Here is a 23,526-nt window from a genome sequence, read left to right on the forward strand (position 1 = left end):
TAATACAATACCCATTCTTGCCCTGCATCCTTTCTTTGAAATTTTTCGGGATCTGCCCAAACCGGATGGTAGCTGTACAGATGTTACTCGAAAACAAAACGTTTCGATACTTAGCCCACTACTGTTGGACTGGTAGATGGACGTATTCCAAACATCGTAAATTATCAACTCACTAACGGGTTTTTAGTACAGGTTTTATTTCAAACTACATTATGCGATCACTTAAATTAAAACGACGGACATTACGAATCACATCTTTTTGTAAGAGAGTTTTCCATCTTCACAACTTCAACGACTGGCACAGATAACAACGAAGTGGAGAGCTGCTTGGTGAACACGAACGCTCGTGAAGCCTTAGGCATATGAATTCTGCACGGACCGCAAACAGAACAATTCTCATGTTATTGATCAACCCTCCGACCAATAACGCGGCTGTTATTGAGTCAATAACAGCCGCGTTATATTTTGTTGTCTTTTTTTGTGTTGTATTATATTATTTGCTCTGTAAACATTATTCAGTGCAAGTGTGTGTGAGTGTAAGTTCCCCGTGTCCGTGCGCGCGTGCGTCCGGGTAACACTCATTGTTACCCTTATTCAGTAGGCGGAGTGTACTGCATTAGGGATTAGCGGGGGCTGATCGCATTCGGTGTATACCAGTCAATAAAAGATATACGTTGCAAGTACAACCTGCCTAGCGCAGTTGGTTTATCGACACTGTACCACGTATTCATGCAGGTCCTTATGGAAAACAGCTTTAGGTCTTCCTTCCATGCTGTCCGGATTCCTAGGAGTAGGTACGACTGGTAGAACTTCTGTCCATTCTTTTTCATCGTGGCACATGAGGGCTGCCTTTAGTTGTCGATGAAATTGTTATACCATCCCTGTTGTATGGGCTTTGTTGAAACCTACTAGTTGTTGTATCCTTTGAAACAGGTGTCCCGAATCGTGCGGTCCATTTGCAACGCCAACTTGGCTTCACGCCTAGCAGAATAATAATACCGTGCAATAGTACCAAATTTCCTTGGCGCTACCACCCTAGCTCGCAATTCCCTTGTTGTCGCCTTCTTACTAATGTGTCAGCAGCGCACCCTTCTCTAGCTCAGTGACGAATCTAATTCTGTCGAAGCTAGATAAGGACGGTCTTGACATACAGAACTGCCGAGGACAAGCATACGATAATGCCGCGGTTATGTCTGGTGTTCATTCCGGCGTACAGAAGCGTATTAAGGACGTGAATCCACAGGCCCAGTTTGTTGCTTGTACCAACCATTCATTGAATCTAGTTGGAGTCCATGCTGCTTCTATTTCTATTGATTCGGTTACGTTTTTTGGAACATTGGAACGTATTTACGCGTTCTTTTCTTCCTCCTCTCATCGGTGGACAGCCTTGTTGGAAAAAACCGGTCGTGGCGTAAAACGGCTAGTGGAAACACACTCGTCTTCGAGAGAAAAAGCGACAAGTGTAATCAAGAACAACTTCGAAGATATACTCGACGTACTGGAATCTCTTTCACAGTTTTCGTCAGAAAATGCATCTACCAGGTCCGACGCCGGTATTCCGTATAACGCAATGCAAAAAACGTTGCCATTTATGTCCTACCTTGGGTTATGGAGTGCGATCTTGCCCGAAATGAATTCGGCTCAAGTCTACCTGCAAGGAAAAGGTCGAAACCTACACGACTGCGTTGTCAAAATTCTTGCTTTGAAAACCTGGCTAGTAGAGAAACGTGAGGATTTGGTTACTGGCGGTTCAGAATACGCGAGAAAGATATGTGAAAAACTTTGCATTGATTTGGCACCTCGCAGAATTTGTAGAAGAAAGAGGATGGACGATGGCAATCCTGTTCCTATTGAACCTGAACCTGTTCTAACTTTTGAACAGAAGCTTGAACTGCAGCTATACAAGTCCGTCGATAAAATCATCGAAGAAATTACCTCGAGATTTAAGCAACTCCAAGAGCTAGATAACAAGTTTTCTCTTCTAACACCGTCTAACCTACTGGATCCGAACTTCGCCTGTGACCTGCAACATGCGCCTTCGGATATCGATCAGGACGAATTCCGAATTGAAAGGGAGAGGCTACGGCATTTTGTTGAAGCTGGCAATGAAGCAGAAGCTTTGAAATTGCAAGGACCTTTGGAATTACTGCAATTTATACAGCAATTTGGTCTGGCCGATTCTGTTCCGAACAATGTGGTTTACTTGAGGATATTCTTAACCCTGGCCATCAGCGTTGCAACTTGCGAACGCAGTTTTTCGAAATTGAAACTGATTAAGGACTACCTTCGTTCAGCCATGAGTCAACTTAGATTATCAAACTTGGCTATTCTCTCCATCGAACACGAGCTCACCAACGCAATAGATTTCAACGCTGCAATGGACGAGATCGCAGTCTTGAAAGCTCGGAAAATGAAGTTCTGACTTTCGTTCTGACTTCCGAGCAACTTAATATTAATTTCAATATTAGAGTTATTTTTTATTTATACTTTTATAATACTACATTTTGCAAAATAAATTCTCTTCAGCAGGGAATGATTGCAAAAACCGGGGGCGACATAACCGATCTCCGCCACGGGCGCATTTTCGTCTCGCTACGCGGCTGGTTACAGCCCCTTGATGTTGCTTTCTTTAGGCCACTGAAAATGGCCTCCTCGCAATGACGACGCAGATTCCTTTAAAGAAATCAACCTGTCCACATAAGCAGTTTTTTGATCTTCAAGTAGTCTACGTTTTTTAGATGTGAAACATTTTTTAAAAACCCCTTTCTATGTCACCGATAATAATGCTCTTTTATCTGCACCAGGTTCTTTAGCCATTGTTCCCTCAAATTTAGATTGACATTCCGTACAATGTGCAAATATTTTTTAAAAACAATTTCCAGACTTGTAAACTTTACATCTTTTAAACGACAACCCCACACGATAATTTTAGATGGTCCCAAAAGTGTGAATTTATCACAGCTGTCCACCCACTGTGTTTAGGTAAAACTTCGTATGATCTTGTAAGACATACTGGGTTACTTTTATCTTTAGAGCGATATATCACTTCTTGTGGAGATATTTGATTCCATTCTTCTATAGATAAGGTAATTATAAAATGCTTTGTATCGACATCAGTGTAATCAGTCGCATGTGCTTCTGATTCTTCGCAATCATCATGTAGAACCATTTCTCTACTTTCAGTTTCACCATCATTAGTTTGTTCTGGAAATACCTTTACTTTATCTAAAATATTGTATCTGTTGCTTTTAAATATCACATATAAATGTTTTGGAGAATATTTATAATCCAATTCTTTAGATACACACTTGAAGACGGTGATCGGATTGCAAGAGATAATAACTCTGCATATTTCGCACTTACACTCAAAAGAAGTCTCACGTCTACCGTTGAAGGTCTGGGTATGTAGAATGCCAAGTAGTTTAAGCCTCCTCCGAGTCACCATGAACGTTCACGTTTCATAAAAAACCACTATTCACAATAATATCCACAATTGCAACGTGCGGCATTTTTGTTAATAAATGTGTTTCCTGTGTTGACTTATATTTACTTTCAACAATTTGCGGATGTAAATAATGAGCATTGTATTATTAATGACCGTGGTACTTGTGTAGGCACTTTTTCAATTTACCAGAACGATCAAGTAGATATATTTTTCAAATGGATTAATAACAACTGTTGAATAAAAGAACAAAACTGTACAAAACTAGAAGAAAATATGGGTATAAGAAAAATAAAAGAATGTTAGTGAGGTGCCGGTTATGTCTGCAGCCCCCCCAATTTGAATTGCGTTTTACTATGAAACGGGATGAGTACAAAACTTTCTAATAAAGGAACAAAAAAGCACAAAACTAGAACAAAACCTTGCGTTGATAACAATATTTAAAAAACAATGTGGAGGGGCTTACATGTTTACCGCCCCCCAATTTCATTTTCATATCTCTCTCAAACGATTTAAGAACAAAACTTTCTAATAAAAGAACAAAACGGCACAAAAGCGATACAAAATTTTTGCCTCAAAGTAGTTGTAAAATATCAAGTTGGGGGGGATGACGTGTTATCGGCCCCCCCAAATTCAACTAGCTCTTATCTAATGTTACGCTTAGAACAAAATTTTTTGTTATTGGAACTAAACGGTACAAAACGTGAACAATACTTTAAATTAGTCATAACCATTTTTTCTAATACTGGGGGGGCTGGGAACATGAACCTGAGTGTGTGTATGCAAACTGCTTACCGACTTCGTGCGGATATACTCTCACGCATAATAGTGTCTTGTGTAGCTATGTCCGGTTCTATTTTAGACAGCAAGATATCAAATTCTTCATGTCCCAGACGTAAATAATTAGTATAACTTGCAGGATCTTCTATTAGTAATTCCTCATTTAGCATTGTCAGCATTCCTTTTCCTTGATCTCTCCTTTGTAGCCACTTTCGAGACCACCGTTTTTTGGATGATTTTTTTCGTTTTGTGGTAACTGTTACCGCAATAGTCGCAGCAGCAGCCAAAAGTAAAAAATCGTTTTCTTCCTCCGTAGACATACTTGGCGCAAAAATTTCGTTTCTTTTGAGGTTAGGTTAGTCGTCAACAAAACAACATTTTTATTTCGAAGGTATCGACCTCTCGTGACATATTTTTTAATAACTTAAAACGCAATCTGCGCATGTTCACGTACTAATTTTCTTATACAAGAATAGACATGGTTGCATACAGAAACACGACCTTTAAATGAACCAACTCCACATTCATCAGGTGACAATCGGTACGCCGGGCCATCGGCCCTCTATACCTTCACCGCAGGGGTATGACGTTGGTGTTAGGTTCACACGGAACACTTAGGCCGCTTGTGCCTTCGTATCCCTGCGATGTCGTAGGCCCAGACATCCTGGATGATCGGGTTGGGGTGGTTTGGCGAGGTTCTCAAGGACTTGGTTGCGGTGTCCCTCCTGAACTCGCGGACTGTTGCGATGTTTAGCTCCCTGTGGAGCTGATCGTTCCTCACGAACCAGGGAGCGTTGACGGCAAGGCGTATGAATCGATTCTGGACCACCTGTAGCGGGCGCAGGACTGAGGGGGCGGCGAAGGCGAAGACCTCGGCGGCGTATAGGATGGCGGGACACGTACAAGTTGTTTGTAGAGCAGCAGCTTGTTGTCGGTCGAGAGGGCGCTATTCCTACGGACTAGCGGGTATAGGCAGGCGATGGCGGCGTCTCCAATCTATCTTTTCTCGCTGACGTGCGCCCTCCAGAGTAGCTTCCGGTCAAGGGTTAAGCCCAAGTATTTGACGGAGTCCTTCTATCTCACATCTCGGCGTCGAATAGGGAGATGTTTTCTGTAGGGCGGGCCGTACGTTTGGAGAAGAAGGGCCGTGCTCTTCTCAGGGTTTATTAAGATACGCCACCTCGCATACCATTCCTCTAATCGGTCAGCCGCACTCTGTAAGTTGCGCTCCACAAGCAGCGAGTTCCTTGAGCTGGCCAGGACTGTAGTGTCGTCCGGGTAGGTGGCCAGAATTGAACCTTCCGTCTCGGGGATGTCCGCCATGAAGATGTTGAAAAGGGTCTGTGATAGTACCGACCCTTGGGGGACGCCCGCCGTGATCTGTCGTGGCCGCGATTTGCAGGTCGGGAGCTTGATCCTGAAGGATCTGCTCTTTAAAAAGGAAGCCAGCAGGTGGACCAACGCGAGGGACACGCCACCTCGAAGGAGTTTGTATTGTAGACCCCGGTGCCATACCGAATCGAAGGCCTTGGATATGTCGAGAAAGAGGCCACCGGTGTGCTCCTTCCTTCTGAAGCCCTCAGTGACGTGCTCCACAACTCTCATGGCCTGATGAATCGTGCTGTGTTGCGCCCGGAAACCGAATTGATGGGAGGGGAGCAGGCTTAGAGCCTCCACTTCTTGATGTAAACGCGTCCGTATGATTCGCTCCAACATCATCCCGAGTGTGCAGAGAAGGCTGATGGGGCGGTAGATCGCCGGGATGTGTTGGGCGGTTTTCCGGGTTTGAGGATCTGGATGACGTCTGCTTCCCAGGCGGGCGGAAAATTTCTTAGTCGGAGGGCGGCGTTGTAGATGGCGGTCAGTAGGGCAACTCCTTTCTTGGGTAACAGTACTAGGGCTCGGTTGGGGATTCCGTCAGGGCCCGGCGCCTTGCGCATTTTAAGTTGGGAGAGGAGGAGCTTGCGTACTTCTCCCGGGGTGGTATGAGGGATCCGGGCTGGGGGCGAGTCCGCAAGTTGGCGCTTGACGTGGGAATGGACTCGCTGGATGTGGTCTGCGTCCAGGTGCTCGTAGATCGGAGAGCATTGGGTCTCGAAGGAATCCGCAAGGGCTTCGGCTTTGTCCGTTTCGGAGTAAGCAACGCCGAACGGTTCGTGCAACGCGCCGCTTCAGTTCTCGATTTTCATCCAGATAAGGCTGCAGTTGGTCTTCGGTGGGGGGTGGCACAGGGGGTTGCGTACTCGAACGAAGGGTCGCCATTATCTCGTTAACGGCGGGGTAATAACATGTGGGCTTGGACGGGTCGTTCATACACTCCACTTGGGTGTGGGGGCGCAGGTTGCCCCTGAGCTAATGACTAATTTACTAGCACTATCACTATGAGTAACAACACTAAATACTAGCACTAAATAGTAACAGTTATAACGGGTTTATAGAGACACTGTACACGCAGCACAATATCGAACTAGATATAACACTACTCAACTACTGCACTCTGACCGATGTACTCTCTGCAACTACTGATCGAAGACTCTGTAATACTGGCTGATGTGTGTCTGAAAACTGCTGACTTGAGCCAACTCCAACACTAAGAATACAAGAATAAATCTTGAACAAGAAAATTGACTGTGTCAAACGAGCTTAACGAACGGGTTCATTTCCAATTCCAATGAATTCAATAGAATCAATATAATTCTTCACTACCAATAATTTCATGAGACCGTCTAACTTCGTAACAAAACTTGCTTTTAGCGAAAAGCTGTCCACTAATTATTAACTTTTTGTAGGCTTTGATAATGGTATAATTTGCCGAAACATATATGTATATTAGGCTGGAGCGAATTATTTTTTTTCAAATTTTTTTATGCCTATACGGTTAAAATATGCATTTTGTGGCACTTATTAACAGTGTAAAATTTCAAGGTCCTAAAACGCTTTCTTGGGGTTCCTACAAACAAAGCAATTTACGACTCTCAATCGGCGCATGTATCTTGCGCGTAGCCCTACCATTGCCCCCTGGTGGGTAACACGTGACGTGTATAAAGATTTTGATTGTTTTAAAACGTGATTAAATAATCATTTAAAATGCCGAAAACGCGATGTGAAATACGTTGTGAAATATTTGGTGCACCTGCAGAGTTACGTGAATAGTTATTTACATTATTAGTGCGGGAACAGTTATTTTGAAGATGAGCGCGAAGTTTGGCGGCGCGAGTGCGCAACGCGCACGAGCGACGCATCTCGCGCGAATCAAGCAAATACTGTTCACGCACGTAACATGTATTCTATTTTTTGCACGGATTAGTTAAATCGAATTTATATAAATTCAAATCCTTTTCGCGAGATTTTTGCGACATTACAATTCTATTGAAAAAATTAAGTCCTCTATGCCGATAAAGTAGAAATTTAAAATGTCAATTTATTGTTAAAAACTTCTGGTTTAAGCTTATTTTTGCCCGTGTACTACAGGGAATGATGTAAAGTGTAGGGTAAGTCCGGGGTAGTTGGCCATAGTTTTTCAAATCTTATGAAAATAGTACATAATGAAGTATTTTTGAAGGTATTTATTTATACAACGTTAAAACAACTTTAGTTCTACTAATTCAATAATATAATGCTAACGAAAACATTGCACAAAAACATAAAAAAAATTCTTTTTTCGGGCACAGACGGAGACATATCGTATAATAGTTTTGATGGTGTAATTGTGTCTTCTTTAGAAGAGCATGGCAACGGTTGCACTTCCTCGTCAGCTACTTCCATTGCTTTTTCTTCGGGTTTTTCTTTGTCTCGAGTAATTTCGGTCTCGGTATTTTTTGCGATAGATTCTTCGACAGCAAAGGCGTAGTCAGGTATTGCATGGCGATTGAAAGGGAAGATACCTGCTGCTTTAAATCCAGATGAACCATTCTGTGTGGTAGCCGCTTTGCCCCAGGTTAGAGTTAATAATTCGCCAAATTGGTAGCGAGTGATGCGTCGCCCCGCATGGGTCTTCAGCCACAAGCGACAAGATTCGTAAAAATGAGCTTTTAAGGATTTAAAAAAACTGCGATCCAGTGGTTGTAGGTAGTGGGTTGTATGACTGGGTAAACATAAAAGGATTATTTGATGTGATTCTGCAAACTCCAGCATTTCCACCGAATTCACATGAGAGGCATGGCCATCCAGTATTAAGAGAACGTACCCTAAAGGTTTTCTGGGCATAAAATGGTCACGGATCCATTGGAGAAAAAGTGTGGCATTAATGTATGCGGACTTTTCCGACATGTACAAAACAGAGCCTGGAGGCAATGCATCCTCCCATTCTTTTTTTTTATTTTTTCCCTTCATTATTATAGCTGGAGGTACAAAACTCCCCTCTGCATTGCAACAAGCAACCAATGTTATCGTTTCTCCCTTTTCCGTGGAAGTTATAGTGGACACCGCCTTAGACCCTTTTTTTGCAAGTACTTCTCCTGGTCTATTATTGAGCTGTAGGCCTGTCTCGTCAATATTAAAAATATTCGCCGGTTTTTCAAACAAAGAGTAGTCTGTCATAATTTGTTCCAACAAGCCAAAATATTCGTCCACTTCTTTTCTATTCATTGCGGTTGTTCTCGCTAAGGAAACTCCTTCTGATTTTCGTACACTAATTTGTGGGTTTCGGCTTAAAAATAAACAAAGCCAATCGTAACCAGCTTTTCCGACTTCTTTATTAAATCTGTGTTTAATATTCATTTGTTCGGCAAATTGAAAAGCAATGGTTCTCAAATCGTCGCGAGTTAATGGAAAACCTCTGCTCTGCATGTTTAAAATATATCTAGAAAGTCGATCTTCATTTTCCTTTCCAAAATTACAGCCTGGTCCCATTGATCCTTTCACAGTGTTTCCTGTTTTTACTCGACGTTCTAAAGTTTTACGTGGTATATTAAATGTCAACGAAGCTCTCCGAACAGACATATTGCCATTACTAACATTATTCACAGCGTTTATTAAATTTTCTTCAGACCAGTTTCCACGAATATTGACAGATTTTCTAACGTATTTATTCGGCATCTGCAAAGAATGCTTTATAAATAGATAGTACTCGTTAGAGATCGCTGGCATGTTAGATTCCCACAAAGCACTTGTGGCCATCTTTCCCGGAAAAATGTTGGCCATCTATCCCAAATGTTCGGGACAGATGGCCCACCCCAATTAGCGCGCATAGTTACAACCGTTTTTGTAGGTTATGTTGCATCATTATAAATCACAATAAGCAAATTTTAACTTTACATGGCTGGGATTATATCACAAAATCAGAAAATATGCCTCGTCTGTACTTACGGTAAAATATTTTCAGGATGAATAATTGAAAAAGTCTTCTAATTTCTGTAAAATATGTTCTTTCGCACCGTAACTCATACAAACAACTGCACTCGCTTGATAACTACTGTCGACTGGCGTAAAAGCAAAATATCTTAACGTAAGATTCTTTAAATCGCAGTGGCCATCTCTCCCCTATGGCCATCTCCCCCGGAATTACCCTATTTATATTTTCTTTTTTACTCTTCCATCATGCTACTTATTAGTTTATGATCCGCACTAAATAGATATTTTCGTTGAATTTTTAGGCACTAGTGCGCGAAAGTAGATAGTCAATTGTAAAATTGACGTTCCCGACGTTCGTGTTTGATTGGGAAAACGCGATTTAGAACGAAGAAGTGCAAAAAATGTTTTACCGACTCACATGGACGTGATGAAAAATTATCTATTTATTCAACGTATGTTGAAAGACAAAAATAAGGGACAAGATCCAAGTATCGGCGATATTTCAAACCAACTGTTAGAAAAGTTGAAACTGATATGGCAAAAGGCATCGCTTCCTATAGTATCCGATCAGCAAATTATCCACAAGATAAAAGAATATCACAAAAAATACAAATGTTTAAAAAAGAATATCAAGTCACAAAGAAACAAAACATGCCTAGAAAAGATTCACTTATTTAGAGAATTGGCTGATGTAACCCTTTTCGATATATGCTATTGTAAGTGCAAAAACTTTCAATCTTGTTCCTGCAGAAATAAAGTACCTGAGCTTGAACGTCAATTTTTAATACACCAAAGAACATCACGAAAAATGATAATAGGTGATGTTGATGTCCAGACTACCCAAAAATTGCAAAAGACCAGGGAAAGAAAAGAACGAGAGTGGGAGAGATTAAAAAGGCATCGGGAAAGTGATTCTATTAAAGATTACCGTATGGACCAAGAGGAAATGGAACCGATTATTGAAACTAATGAGAATACTTCTAGTGACAATGATAGTGATGTTAGTTGCGGTGACACTTCAAACTTAATTTCAAATCCAAAGATACATTTTGGGGACGATCTTTCTGAGCCCGGTCCGTCAACTTCAAAGAACACATGTTCTCGTAGAATTAAGCTGCCAACTCTCGCAGAAGCGTGTGACAGGACTGGTGTATCCGACCGATCTGCAGCAATTTTAGTATCTGCTGCCCTTAAAGATTTGGGAATAATAAGTAGAACTAATCCATCTAAAATCGTTGACCGAAGCAAAATTAGAAGGGAGAGGAAGAAAAACCGCTGTACTGTATCAAAATTGGGTTCTGGGAACGAAATGGTGGTGAAAGGTATTTATTTTGACGGTCGTAAAGACAAAACTGTAACACAAGAAAAGAAAGATTCTAAATTTTATAGAAAAGTTATAACGGAGGAACATATTGTCATTTTGAGTGAACCTGGCTCTCGTTACTTGTCGCATGTTACCCCAGTAGGAGGAAGCGCAATACAAATTAAAAGGACCATTTTCAGATGTTTGAGAGAGTTACTTGGTGATAACATAACTGACATTTTGGCTATTGGATGCGACGGAACTGTAGTGAATACTGGATCTAAAAATGGAGTTGTGAGGCAACTGGAATTGTGTATTGGCAAACCATTGCAGTGGTTCATATGCTTGTTACATACCAACGAGTTGCCACTTCGCCATCTAATGGAACATATAGATGGGAAAACCAACGATCCAAAACGTTTTACGGGAATTATAGGAAAAGCTTTAGAAACCTGCGAAACCCTAGCTGTGGTGACCTTCGAACCTATACCAGTGACGCTTCCTAAACTTGACGCTAAAGAATTAAGTACAGATCAAAAGTACTTATATGAAATGTGTGAAGGTGTTGCAAGTGGTACCGTATCTGCTTCATTAGCTCGACGTCAACCTGGTAAAATGGCACATTCGAGATGGTTAACAACAGCCAACCGCATTCTCAGACTTTACATTGCTACATCTAAACCTTCGGAAGGTTTACAAACATTGGCAAAGTACATCGTGAAGGTATATGCTGCATCATGGTTTGAAATAAAATGTAATCCATCATGTACTGAAGGTGCAAAACATATTTTTGGTATTATACAAAAGTCGTCCTTTTTACCGAATGCCCTAAAGAAGATCGTGCATTCTGTTATCCAGAGAAACGCTTACTTTGCTCACGCAGAAAATATACTGATAGCAATGCTAACGGACAGCAGACCTCAAGTACGTGAGCTGGGACTAAGAAGAATCTTAAAGTCTAGATCAAGTACGTTTCGAAAAGGAATACGAGAGTTCAGAGTTCCTAAGCTTAAATTCGACGCAGACGATTATTTTCATCTAATCGATTGGCAATCTGAATGTATTACTGAACCTCCTATAACATCCGATATTTCAGATGAGGATCTCAGAAACATGATAAAAGACGTTCCTGATAACATTGAAATCACAAAATTCCCCTGCCACACGCAGGCTGTGGAGAGGTGCATCAAGCTTGTCACCGATGCTTCAATGAGCGTTTCTGGAAGAGATTCTAGAGATGGTTTTATTAGAGCAAGACTACAGTCGAGACACAACCTACCACAGTTTGAAACCAAGGCGCACTTTTTGAAAACCTTGTAATCTTAAACGTTACCTTCTTGCGTTTAACATCCATTTAATGTTTAACCCCTTTATTTTGATATTTAATGATCAGTATATTACGTAAGGGTAATTTTTGCATTTAGTTTAACTTTCCCATGTATTTGAGTTAACTTGTGTGATTAAATGAAATTTCCGAAAATGTTGCATTTTTTGGATTGTTTAAGGTCATGTAGGAACCCAAAGATATTGCATGACACGACTGCAATTTTATAGGGGTGTTAAGGAAGGTAGGAGGCACTATTTATGCATATAGGAACATCAATTAGTAAAAAAAAAGCAAAATGCCCCCTTTAAACGCTCCACCCTAATGTATATGTCAGCATTTATTTATTAAATTATAATGTGGTGAATACTTGGTGTTTTTTCCTCGTGGACCATCAATGTGAATGTGAAATTACCACGCATTGATCTACCCGTATTTGATGGGAATATTGCAAACTGGGGTGAATTTTACGATGTGTTTACATCATTAATACACAAAAATTAAGATTTATCTGATTCTCAAAAACGGTGTTATCTTCGTGCAAGCTTGAAAGGAGAACCTTCCTGGAAATTAAGTTCCTTAGAGACTATCGATATTGCTTGGGAAGCATTGAAAAAACGCTATAATAACAAACGTAGAATGTTTAACACGCACGTACAAGATTTATTAAAACTTGAACCGATATTTGATATGCGCGCGTATTTACAAAGGTTTAAGATACCATTGAAAATAATCTTCAGTGTCTAAAGGCCAGCGAGCGGGACGTTGATAAGTGGGATGCTATTTTGATACCTATAATTTTTGAGCAAGCTAAATTTAACTATCAACCAAGAAAGGGAGGAGAAATTAAACGAGGGACCCGATTCAAATCATGAATTGCCTTTGTTATCAGATTTGTTAGAATTTCTACATACAAAAACTAATGTACTAGAGAGCATATAGGATAAGAAACCTGACTCATATTTAGGTGATTCCTCAAAAAAGTCCTATATTAAAAATACTACTCCAGTAAAACCCAAATTTGAAAATCACATATCTAATCGAACTTTAACCTCAACCACACTTTGTTGTCCTAATTGTAATGGAAATCATTTTATACAGCAATGTGATGCATTTTTAAAAATGGGTGCAAAAAACCGAATCGAACGGGTGAAGGTACTTAAGCTTTGTCTAAATTGTTTACGAAAAGGGCATTTTATTAGCGATTGCATTTCTTCAAGATGTAGGACGTGCCATCAGAAACATAACACTGTTACATTTTGATAATAAAGTAAAGGAGGCTACTTCTGTAATTCAATTGAACGATTCACTTCCAACCCATTCTGGCGAAACTATGGAATGCCGTTTTAGTAAAAAGGCATGAAATTATCAAAAAACAATTTATACAACATTCATAAAACATATTAAAAAATTGTTAAATCATATTCGAACATTTCAACAAATTGTGAGTTGTAAAATATTTAAATACAAATTTATAACATTCTTTAAATTTCTGGCATTTTTACTAAAACGGCGTTCCAAAGTATTACCTGTAAAATTATTAGAAATTGGATTTGGCTGAATATAATTGCAAACAACACAAATTGACCAACTACAAAATGTTGGTGTTTTAATTTATTGGAAAAGATAAAAACGATTGAAAATTTCATAAATATCGCAAAGCTTTAAGTTAAAAATAGGTTCAAATAAAACATATGAACATATTTTTTTAACTGTTGTAGAAAAACGTTTGGGGTGCTTTGAAATGCATACTTTTGGCACACGGATCATCAAATATAATATTACTTAAAAAAAGATCTTAACGTTTCATAGAATACAATTTTGTTTCTCAAAAATAACATCATAAATATAACACTTGTAGAAAATTTGTATTCACAACACGGGTTTAATATTTTTACATTTTGAAAGATATGATTTACATATATACAAATTATTCTACGTATAAAATAAAGAGTTGATGAAAAAATGAACCTTAACACAAAATTTGATGTAAAGTAAGATTTAGAGATCGACGATACGCCAAAAAAATAACACTGCTAAAAATGAAGTTCAAGTATGAAAGTTTCTTTAAATGTTATTGAAAAAAATTTAAGTTGAATTTGTTCGAGTGTTATAAAAACGAAAATTGTAGAGTTAAATAATTTAAGATTATAAAAATATTTAAGTGTAGTGTTTTTACATTTCAGGAAATTAAATTGTAAAGATATACAAAATAACGTTTATAGTTTTTTATTTCAGTAGATCTTAAATGTCGTAGATTGAACATTTGAGAAATATAAAATAATGATCTTAAAAAGTTAAACTAATATTTTTTTAAGTTCAATATTTTAGAGTGTTATAAAAATAACAGTCGATAATTTTCAACTTGCATTTTTACTAAAACGGCGTGGTAAGTATCGACGCCATCTACCGTTACGAAGATATGCAGACTTCTACCACCGTTGACCGTAATATACTGAAATAATATTACAGATTCCTTTGATTTTCACCCTAACGGATACTGAGCTATACGATCAGCTGTTTTTTTTTAATTTAAATTTTGTAAAGGCAGGCGTTACTTGTTTTATTTAACTTCCTTTATGCGAATGGAATTGATGGATGCAGAATGCAAAATTGTTTTACCACATGTTATCGTTTACTACACTTATTTGTGGTAAAGGTCCACGTTATCTAAAGACACCGCTTTGGTTACACGCATACTGGTTATGACCGTTAGGGTTAAGATCAAAAGAATCTGTAAAGCCGCGAAATCTCCATCAATTCCCGCCTAATTCTTCGTTTTATTAACAGAATGTTAATGTCACGTTCATTAATTTCATTCATTTTGCCCAAATTTCATAAAGGAAGTTAAATAAAACAATTAACGGCTGCCTTTACAAAATTTAAATTTAAAAAAAAACAGCTGATCGTATAGCTCAATGTGTATCCGTTAGGGTGAAAATCAAAGGAATCTGTAATATTATTTCAGTATATTACGGTCAACGGTGGTAGAAGTCTGCATATCTTCGTAACGGTAGATGGCGTCGATACTTACCACGCCGTTTTAGTAAAAATGCAAGTTGAAAAATATCGACTGTTATTTTTATAACACTCTAAAATATTGAACTTAAAAAAATATTAGTTTAACTTTTTAAGATCATTATTTTATATTTCTCAAATGTTTAATCTACGACATTTAAGATCTCCTGAAATAAAAAAACTATAAACGTTATTTTGTATATCTTTACAATTTAATTTCCTGAAATGTAAAAACACCACATTTAAATATTTTTATACTCTTAAATTATTTAACTCTACAATTTTCGTTTTTATAACACTCGAACAAATTCAACTTAAATTTTTTTTAATAACATTTAAAGAAACTTTCATACTTGAACTTCATTTTTAGCAGTGTTATTTTTTTGGCGTATCGTCGATTTCTAAATCTTACTTTACATCAAATTTTGTGTTAAGGTTCATTTTTTCATCAACTCTTTATTTTATACGTAGAATAATTTGTATATATGTAAATCATATCTTTCAAAATGTAAAAATATTAAACCCGTGTTGTGAATACAAATTTTCTACAAGTGTTATATTTATGATGTTATTTTTGTGAAACAAAATTAAATTCGATAACACTTCGAGATTTTTCTTTATTCGGTATAACATTTGGAGAAGTTAATTATATTTGAATATATGTTAGAGTAATGTGACTATAAATGTTTTAAAATGCTAAATATTTATAGTTGAAAAATTTAGTACTTTTTACTAAAACGGCATTCCATACGAAACTGTTACACGAAATGCATGTGAGTTTATATTTCGCTGTATATTTATTCAAGTTGATTGTTATTTGGTTTATGCGCATGTTTGGAATGACCGGAGTAAGGGAAGAGTTTTGCAAGAATAGTAATAGAATAAAGTTGGCCAGCGAAGAAACCATTACATTTTTATTTAAACTTCCTGACAAAAATCGCAACATACCCAGAATGTATTTTTTCAATAATTATATTATATTATGGGAAAATAGGAAATTTTTTTCGGGTATATTAATTTGCATTAAAATTTTTTTCAGTTGTGGGAATTCTTGAGTAAAACTAAAGAACATAAGTGCAACACATCAAAACTTTCAAATCACTAGTATCACAACTAGGGTGTAACGTTAAAGCGAAACTCATAATTGAGGCATCCTAAGTATTTTATTTTGCAATTTTAAAACAATGAGAATATCAGTGAAACTTCGTAAATAAATAATACCCCAGAAGCGTAAAACTGTAAGAGCAATTTCGCATTTCAGAGACGCTCTAACCGTTCTCTATAACCACATTAAAAAGTTTTGCTTTGGTTGAAACCTAATTGGAAGGGTAGGGCGCGTGTAGCTAAAAGATAACAAAACGCTGCCCCTATTACTTTATACTACTTTCCTACTCTTATGTTAGTACCATAAAACCGAATGACATGATCATAACCGCATTTTACCTCTTCTTTACAATCTTAAACCTAAAAATTACAAAGTTGCACGGAAACGCCGAAACGCGGAAATTACGTGCTATTTCATACAATGCAGAGAATCGATAAGACGAGTTGAACATTGCGAAAGCCAAATGATCGGATCGGGAAATGTAGAAAATAAACTAAATTTACCACTAAAAGAGCCATTTACTTAAAGTATTCTTATAAATAGATGTTTAGAGAATAAGAAAATGGTCTATTTGTTCGGTTTAATAGAAAGGGGTTGAATACGGCCCATAAATATCTTGGATGTGACGTTTCTACCTTCGCTTTGTCGATATTATAAAAAATCATCTAAACTTTGTATCAGTGCCATTTTATATTGTAGTAAAGTTGCTTCAATATACAGTGTGTTTAGCTTATGCGGTTGAAAAGGGTTGCGTAGTAGATCCACTATTGTCGGTAGTGTGGTTTACAAATGTAGATACTTAGTGTTGTACAAAGTATTTGATTTAATTTACGTATTTAGGTGGGAGACGGCATATTTGAATACGGTTGGCACGTTTCACTGATCACCGTTTCGGCATCTTAACAGGTGTAGACTGACGTAATTGCTTCAGATGCAAATTGTAATTGTTCCAGAAACTTTGTTCACTTGTAACATTAATCACATTAGCAGGCACATTAGCCAGTGCGTAGAGGTTATGTCTGTGACTCTTTCATTCGACGAATTTATAAAGTATAAAAGTACATATTATAATAAGTTTTCTTTGTCCATACATTTGTTTTAAATCAATTCCCGATTTTTTTACGGATTACATTTTTTGTACTAATTCAAGTTAGGAACTAGGGTAAGCTGACCAATGAATGAACAAGTAACGCAAATTCCTACTTTGTATTTCGAGAAAATTTTGAAAGTACCGTTGAAAGGTACCGCAAACATTGCAATTAGGTTGTTCAATTGTTCAACAATGGAATAATTAAGCAAAAACTGCATCTTTTAACTCCATGCGTGTTAGACTTTATAATTTATTTAAAAATGCACGAGTTACCAGTGAATGAACAAGATGACTCCATTATTGAACATGAAAGGACTAGTAAATGAACACAGTATTTTTTAATGGATTAACGTTTATTAGAAAGTATTAGGTACATTCATATCTGAAGGTAAAAAGTCCATTTGTGTTTTTAATCGGTTCTGAAATTTTTTCTAAAATTTGCTTTGGGTGGTACCATATCTGATCTGGAATGCTCGGCCATATCCAATTGTCCTTTTCCTTTTTTACCATGACGCTAATTTCATATTCGCCATCCACAACATTTTTCACTAAACCTGGATATCTTTTAGTTCCATATTTTACAACTACGTAGTCGTTGACTACTATGTCCAAATTTCCCGTAGTATGTATGTCCTCACATATTTCCCTTTCAGAATTTAAAAATGCATTTACCGCGCTCCCATCATTTTCCTTGTCGGTTATGTTGACTTCTTCATCCTTATAATTTTTATGTTTAGGTTTCTTTTTTCTTTTACTTGCTTAGCACGCTTCACCTTTGGTTTCGCTAATTGAGCAGTTTTGAGCATCTTCTTTTCTTGCCTTTCTAATTTACGTTTTTTTATTGCTTCGCTTTTATCTTCCTTTTTTTTTCTCCTGTGCTTTATAAATACTCCACCCATTTTTCAGAAGTGATAGCACATGGCATCGATATAGCATTAGACTTCTTAGTCGCGATATTGGTTTCTTGTTTTGGCCAATGTAAGTGAGTTTGCCATATATCTGATAAGCTATGTTCTTGGGCATTTCCTATAAGTATATTCGATATTATGTGTATTTTATTATTCTGATCGCAATTGGTTTCAATTCTGACAGATGACCGTTTTAGATCTTTAACATTATTCTCGACGGTAAGGAATACATTAACTAATACACTTTCAAGAATTTCCTTGCATTCAATTAAAGTTGCATTGTCACTCTCTGTTTCATTAAAACCTTCGGTAGGTACATTGTTTTCGTTAAAATCATTCGTGGTTGCATAATCTTGAGCAGAATCGTACAACACTCCGTCAATTTCAAATGGTATATCGTCTAAAAAAGATTCTGTAAGTGGTTCATGGACAATGTTCATTGGAGCATCTGGTCTGGTACTGGTAGAGGGTAAATTGGACTTGCAAAATTTCCAAAATTGGTAGGGGCCATCTCCTTCTATTTCTTCATTGTCAGGTATATTGTTTTAATCATTGAGTTTTTCCTTGCTCAAAAAAATTCTAGTACTTTAAGGGACGATTTGTAGTCTTCCTCAGTTAATTGAACTCGATCTTCGGATGCAAATATTTCCTTGCGCCTAGTAGATATGCACTTAGTGTAATCCACTGCGTCTGGGTTGTAAGGAAAACCGCATGTAGAAAAACCATTTTTTATTGTATCCGGTTTACAAGAATTATCAAACGCTTCTTTGAAAAGTGAACTAAAATTATGGCGAGTGATCATTGTGTTTGTGGCCTATTTGTGCTTGCGACATACTTTCTTCCATTCAACTTTCAGAGGTCGGAACACACTGACATCACATGGCTATAGTATATGGGTAGTATTTGGGTGCAAACAGTATATTACAATTCGTTTATCTACAGGAAACATTTCAACTCTGCAAACCAATTGCGAATAGCATCTTCAGTAACCGAAGCACGGCTTTTAGATATGATTTCTGTGCTTCGTTTTGCAATGTTGGGATGCCTCTGTAAAAATAATTTTAACCACTTCCACCACCAGGTCGATCATCAACGAATTTGTTTGGTCTTGAAGCCGCCTTCAACACTTTTTGAATGGAGTCCTTCACCTCGTCTGGATGCATCGGAAACCCTAGTTTGGCTTTCGCTAACACCCATTTTCTTCAGGATCTGATAAAACTGGCATAGGTCCCATTCTTCTCACATTCGTGACTTTATTGGTCACTTTATTGTGCAGAGTTGACTTTGGAATAAAATATTTAGAGGATGCTTTGTTTAAACTTATACTCCCAGACTCAATTTCCGCAATAGCATTTGCTAGATCGTCTTCCGAATATTTAAAACGAGAATACTTTTTCTCCATCTGAAATATATAATTTTCCACTAGGAATAGTTGTGTAAATATTTATGGTAGGGTACACATCCAGGGAATGAACACAAGTAAATGAACGATGAAAACGGTGTTCATTCATTGGCTTTCTGTGCCTTATAGTAAAATAAGGTTACACAGGAACATTGTCATCGTTTTAAATCAACTATTACCATTACTGTTAATTATTTAATTATTATATTTACAATTTGACAATTCAAGGAATGTCTATGATTTCTATTGATAAAAATTCACCCAGGATATGCATCATGCACTGCTGGAGGTGGAACAATCAATATGGGTTCCGTCAATACATCCCACTATTCCTGGGAAGCCAAACTTTTCAAAAAACCTTAAAATTATTACATCAGAATTCAGTTGGTTAATAAAAATGATTTCTATCTGGAATAGGCTGGGGAAAAAAAGAACTGACCATATTTCATAACTGTTTAAGTTATTCCCTACCCTCTTTTAACTCTGGTAACGTCTGCCATATTTCTAGGAAATCGTATGTAATTTGCAGCTGCATGTTCCAATAAAGTGTTGATAATCTGATTGATACTTTTGCTCACTTCACTTTGTGAAACACTGCAGTGCTGATCTTTGCCTACAGATTTCTGGTAGCTGCCTTGTGCAAAGAAATGTAGGGCTGTTATAAACTGGAGAGTTTTAAAAATTGAAAATATTTAACTTGTGGTTAATATAAGTAATTCACATTCATACCCGAACAACTGATGGAATTTTTGTAACTCTTCTACCCTTGTCCATGTGTGGTAACAATTCCAAATACAGATCCCTTGCAGCCTCTCTACTTAACCTATACATTTTTCTGAAATTTTCTTCAGGAATAAAGAAAGGATCATTTGTGTCCCTCAAATACACGGTGGAGCGCGGGAGACAGATGGAATTGGTAGAGGCGCCGTGCGTGGCGCATGCGCAACAGGGGTCTGGGAGGGGGTTTATCTGAAAGAGGGGAATGGGAAGTTTATGTTTTGTAGCTAATCAGTCGCAACAATGTTTTGGTCAGTGGAACATCGTACGTTTTGTGTCAAAGCCTATTTTAAGAATGGCCGCTCGATCGTACGCGTGCAACGTGCCTTCCGTTTCAGGTTTAATATCGCCCCCCGTGGCCGAATTCCCGACCGAAATCGCATTCTTTCGTGGGTGAATGCATTCGAAACGAGTGGTAATGTGTCAACGATCAGAAGGGGGCCTCAGAACTCCGTCATTACCCCAGAAAACGTTGAAAGAGTTCGAGTCGCCATTCAACAATCTCCAAGGCGGTCAATTCGGAAACAGTCACAAGTCCTTGGCATTTCGAGACGATCTATGCATCGAATAATCAAAGAACACCTGCATATGCATCCCTACAAAATGGTAGTCGTCCAGGAATTGAAACCACGTGATTACGAAGCCAGACAAATCGCGAGTGAAAATATCCTTGCAGCGCTGCCTCGAGACGCTGTTGTGTTCTTCTCTGACGAGGCACATTTCCATCTTAGCGGTTGTGTCAACAAGCAAAACATGCGCTATTGGAGCGAGACAAACCCCAGGGAACTCCATCAGAGGCCTCTTCACTCCGATAGGGTAACCGTATGGTGTGCACTTTCGAAAAATGGGATCATCGGACCTTATTTTTTTGAGGAAAATGACAGAGCCGTTTCCGTCAACTCGGCGCGTTATTTGACTATGATTCAGGAGTTTTTCTTGCATGCATTAGATGAAATGGGTGTGGATGAGGACGTCTGGTTCCAACAAGATGGGGCCACCGCCCACACAGCAAGAAGAGTGATGGAGTTTTTGAGAGGGAGGTTCCCCGGGCGCCTCATCTCCCTGAGAGGCGATTTGGACTGGCCAGCGCGGTCGCCAGATTTCGCCCCTTGCGACTTTTTCCTTTGGGGCTACCTCAAATCTAAGGTTTACAATGATCGTCCCAGGACCATAGAAGACCTCAAGAACAACATCAGGGCCAACATCGCTGAAATTCCTGTTGAAATGCTCGGAAGAGTTCACGAAAACGTCTTGATCAGTGTATTCAGAGTGAGGGTGCCCATATGCCAGATACGCTGTTCAAAACCAAATAAATCTAAATTTCCAATGCTTACACATGAGGTAAAAATAGAAAGTTTGAGAATTTTTCATGAATTAGTAATGTTTTTTCATTTTATAATCCATCTGTCTCTCGCGCTCCACCCTGTACTTGCACATATTTCGACCTCGTTCTCTGCAAAATTAAAACAAATAATTTTGCAATAAATAGTAGGTAGCAATAAACTAGGGTGAGGTTAGGGCTAGCACCTACATAAAAAATCCACCTACCTTCGTTCTAGCTCTGCTAAAATTTCTAACAAGTTGTTATTCCTATCCATCACTAATTATTATTTTACAATACACGATTAATTAATTATTAATAATTATTGTGACAGTGATATAAAATGCGTCGTCAGTTTTTAAGGATCTACCGTTTGTCCCTATTTCGATCGGCAACGAGTGCTCTGAGCGGTACCGTTCATGAACGATCAAATCGTAACAACTTGATCGCTTTGTAACGATCTCGCTTAGTTACAAAATCGGTTTTCGCTGACAGATCGTTGGCGGAACGAGAATCGAATTGTAACGATATCGCTACGAGATATAAAATAGGCCTGTAAATATGCACATCGTTCAATAAGTCCCGGGGGCTAATGTTTTCGATACCATGCTTGTAAAACGATTTGTCCTTGTCCGCAAAGTAAGCTTCAGTTGCAGCGATGACTTCCTATTTCGAGCAAAAAATTTTCTCGGGTATCTTTTTGAGATCAGCAAATAGCCAGTAGTTGCTGGCGGTTGTATCTGGAGAGAATGGTGGGTGGGGCAGCAGATTGAAGCCCAATTCGTTCAATTTGACCATTGTTTTCATTGACTGTGGCACGGTGCATTGTCTTGCATAAAACAGTATTTTGCACAAGTAGCGTCACTTCCACCACCGTAGCAATTCGCACAAGATTAACGAATCTGAGATCTGAGAGAAATTGAATAGCTTCCGGTGGACAGAGGGCATAAGTATACTCCGCGTGGTACCGCGAGAAGACTCGGCACCGAAGGTAGACTTCCAAAAGCCACATCTGACAGTTCTTCTGAGTGGAAGTGGAGTGGAAAACAACTCTGATACTCAGAAATGGAAAAACCATGGTAGATATAAAAAATATGGCGATTCGTCAGCTACCAGATGTAAATAAGATCGGTGAAAACAAAAGGAAGCACCTCATATCAATGGTTCCTTAATTAAAAATCAAAAAGCACAAGAAATTTTATGAGAATTTAACGAAATAAAATATTGGCACTTGACCCTTTTACCAGAATTGCGTTTTAGTTATTTTATGTTTTACTAACCTATCATAGCACATTTTATATCTGTGATATGCGGGTATAAAGTACCACTTTATGCCCTAGGGCATTAAGTATCACCATAGTAACTCATTTATACTTAATAACAAAACAAACAAATATTTGCAGGTCATTGAAAATTAGAAACGTCAATTATTAATTGTCAATAGCTACTAAATCACAAGATTAGCCTTATTTCGTATAGTTTCTGGAACTTCTAGCTCATTCAGGATGAAATGAATTATTTAAAATTACGTTTGACGTTTGGATGGTTTCAATCACATTAACAAATTCGAACCACGCATACTCGATCAAACATAATGAATTATTTTGTAAACGAATTTTGACGAAGAAAACTATTTGTAAAACATAAAATTGTGTATGTACCACGGGCATAAACTGATGTTTATACTCTCGGGCGACTTAAAAGCTCTCGGGCCATAGGCCCTCGAGCTTTTTAACTCGTCGCCCTCGAGAATATAAACATCAC

At 38.1% G+C, this 23,526-nt stretch overlaps 1 protein-coding gene across 1 annotated transcript; it reads left to right on the top strand.

Annotated features, from left to right (window-relative positions):
- The first annotated feature begins 1,189 nt into the window (after positions 1–1,189).
- LOC116170716 lies at positions 1,190–2,422 on the top strand. Its single transcript, XM_031487220.1, has one exon. The coding sequence runs from the start codon at positions 1,190–1,192 to the stop codon at positions 2,420–2,422; it is 1,233 nt and encodes a 410-aa protein (XP_031343080.1).
- The last annotated feature ends 21,104 nt before the right edge of the window (positions 2,423–23,526 follow it).

Source organism: Photinus pyralis, unplaced genomic scaffold (genome assembly GCF_008802855.1).
Source record: "Photinus pyralis isolate 1611_PpyrPB1 unplaced genomic scaffold, Ppyr1.3 Ppyr1.4_LG5, whole genome shotgun sequence".
Taxonomy (NCBI): domain Eukaryota; kingdom Metazoa; phylum Arthropoda; class Insecta; order Coleoptera; family Lampyridae; genus Photinus; species Photinus pyralis.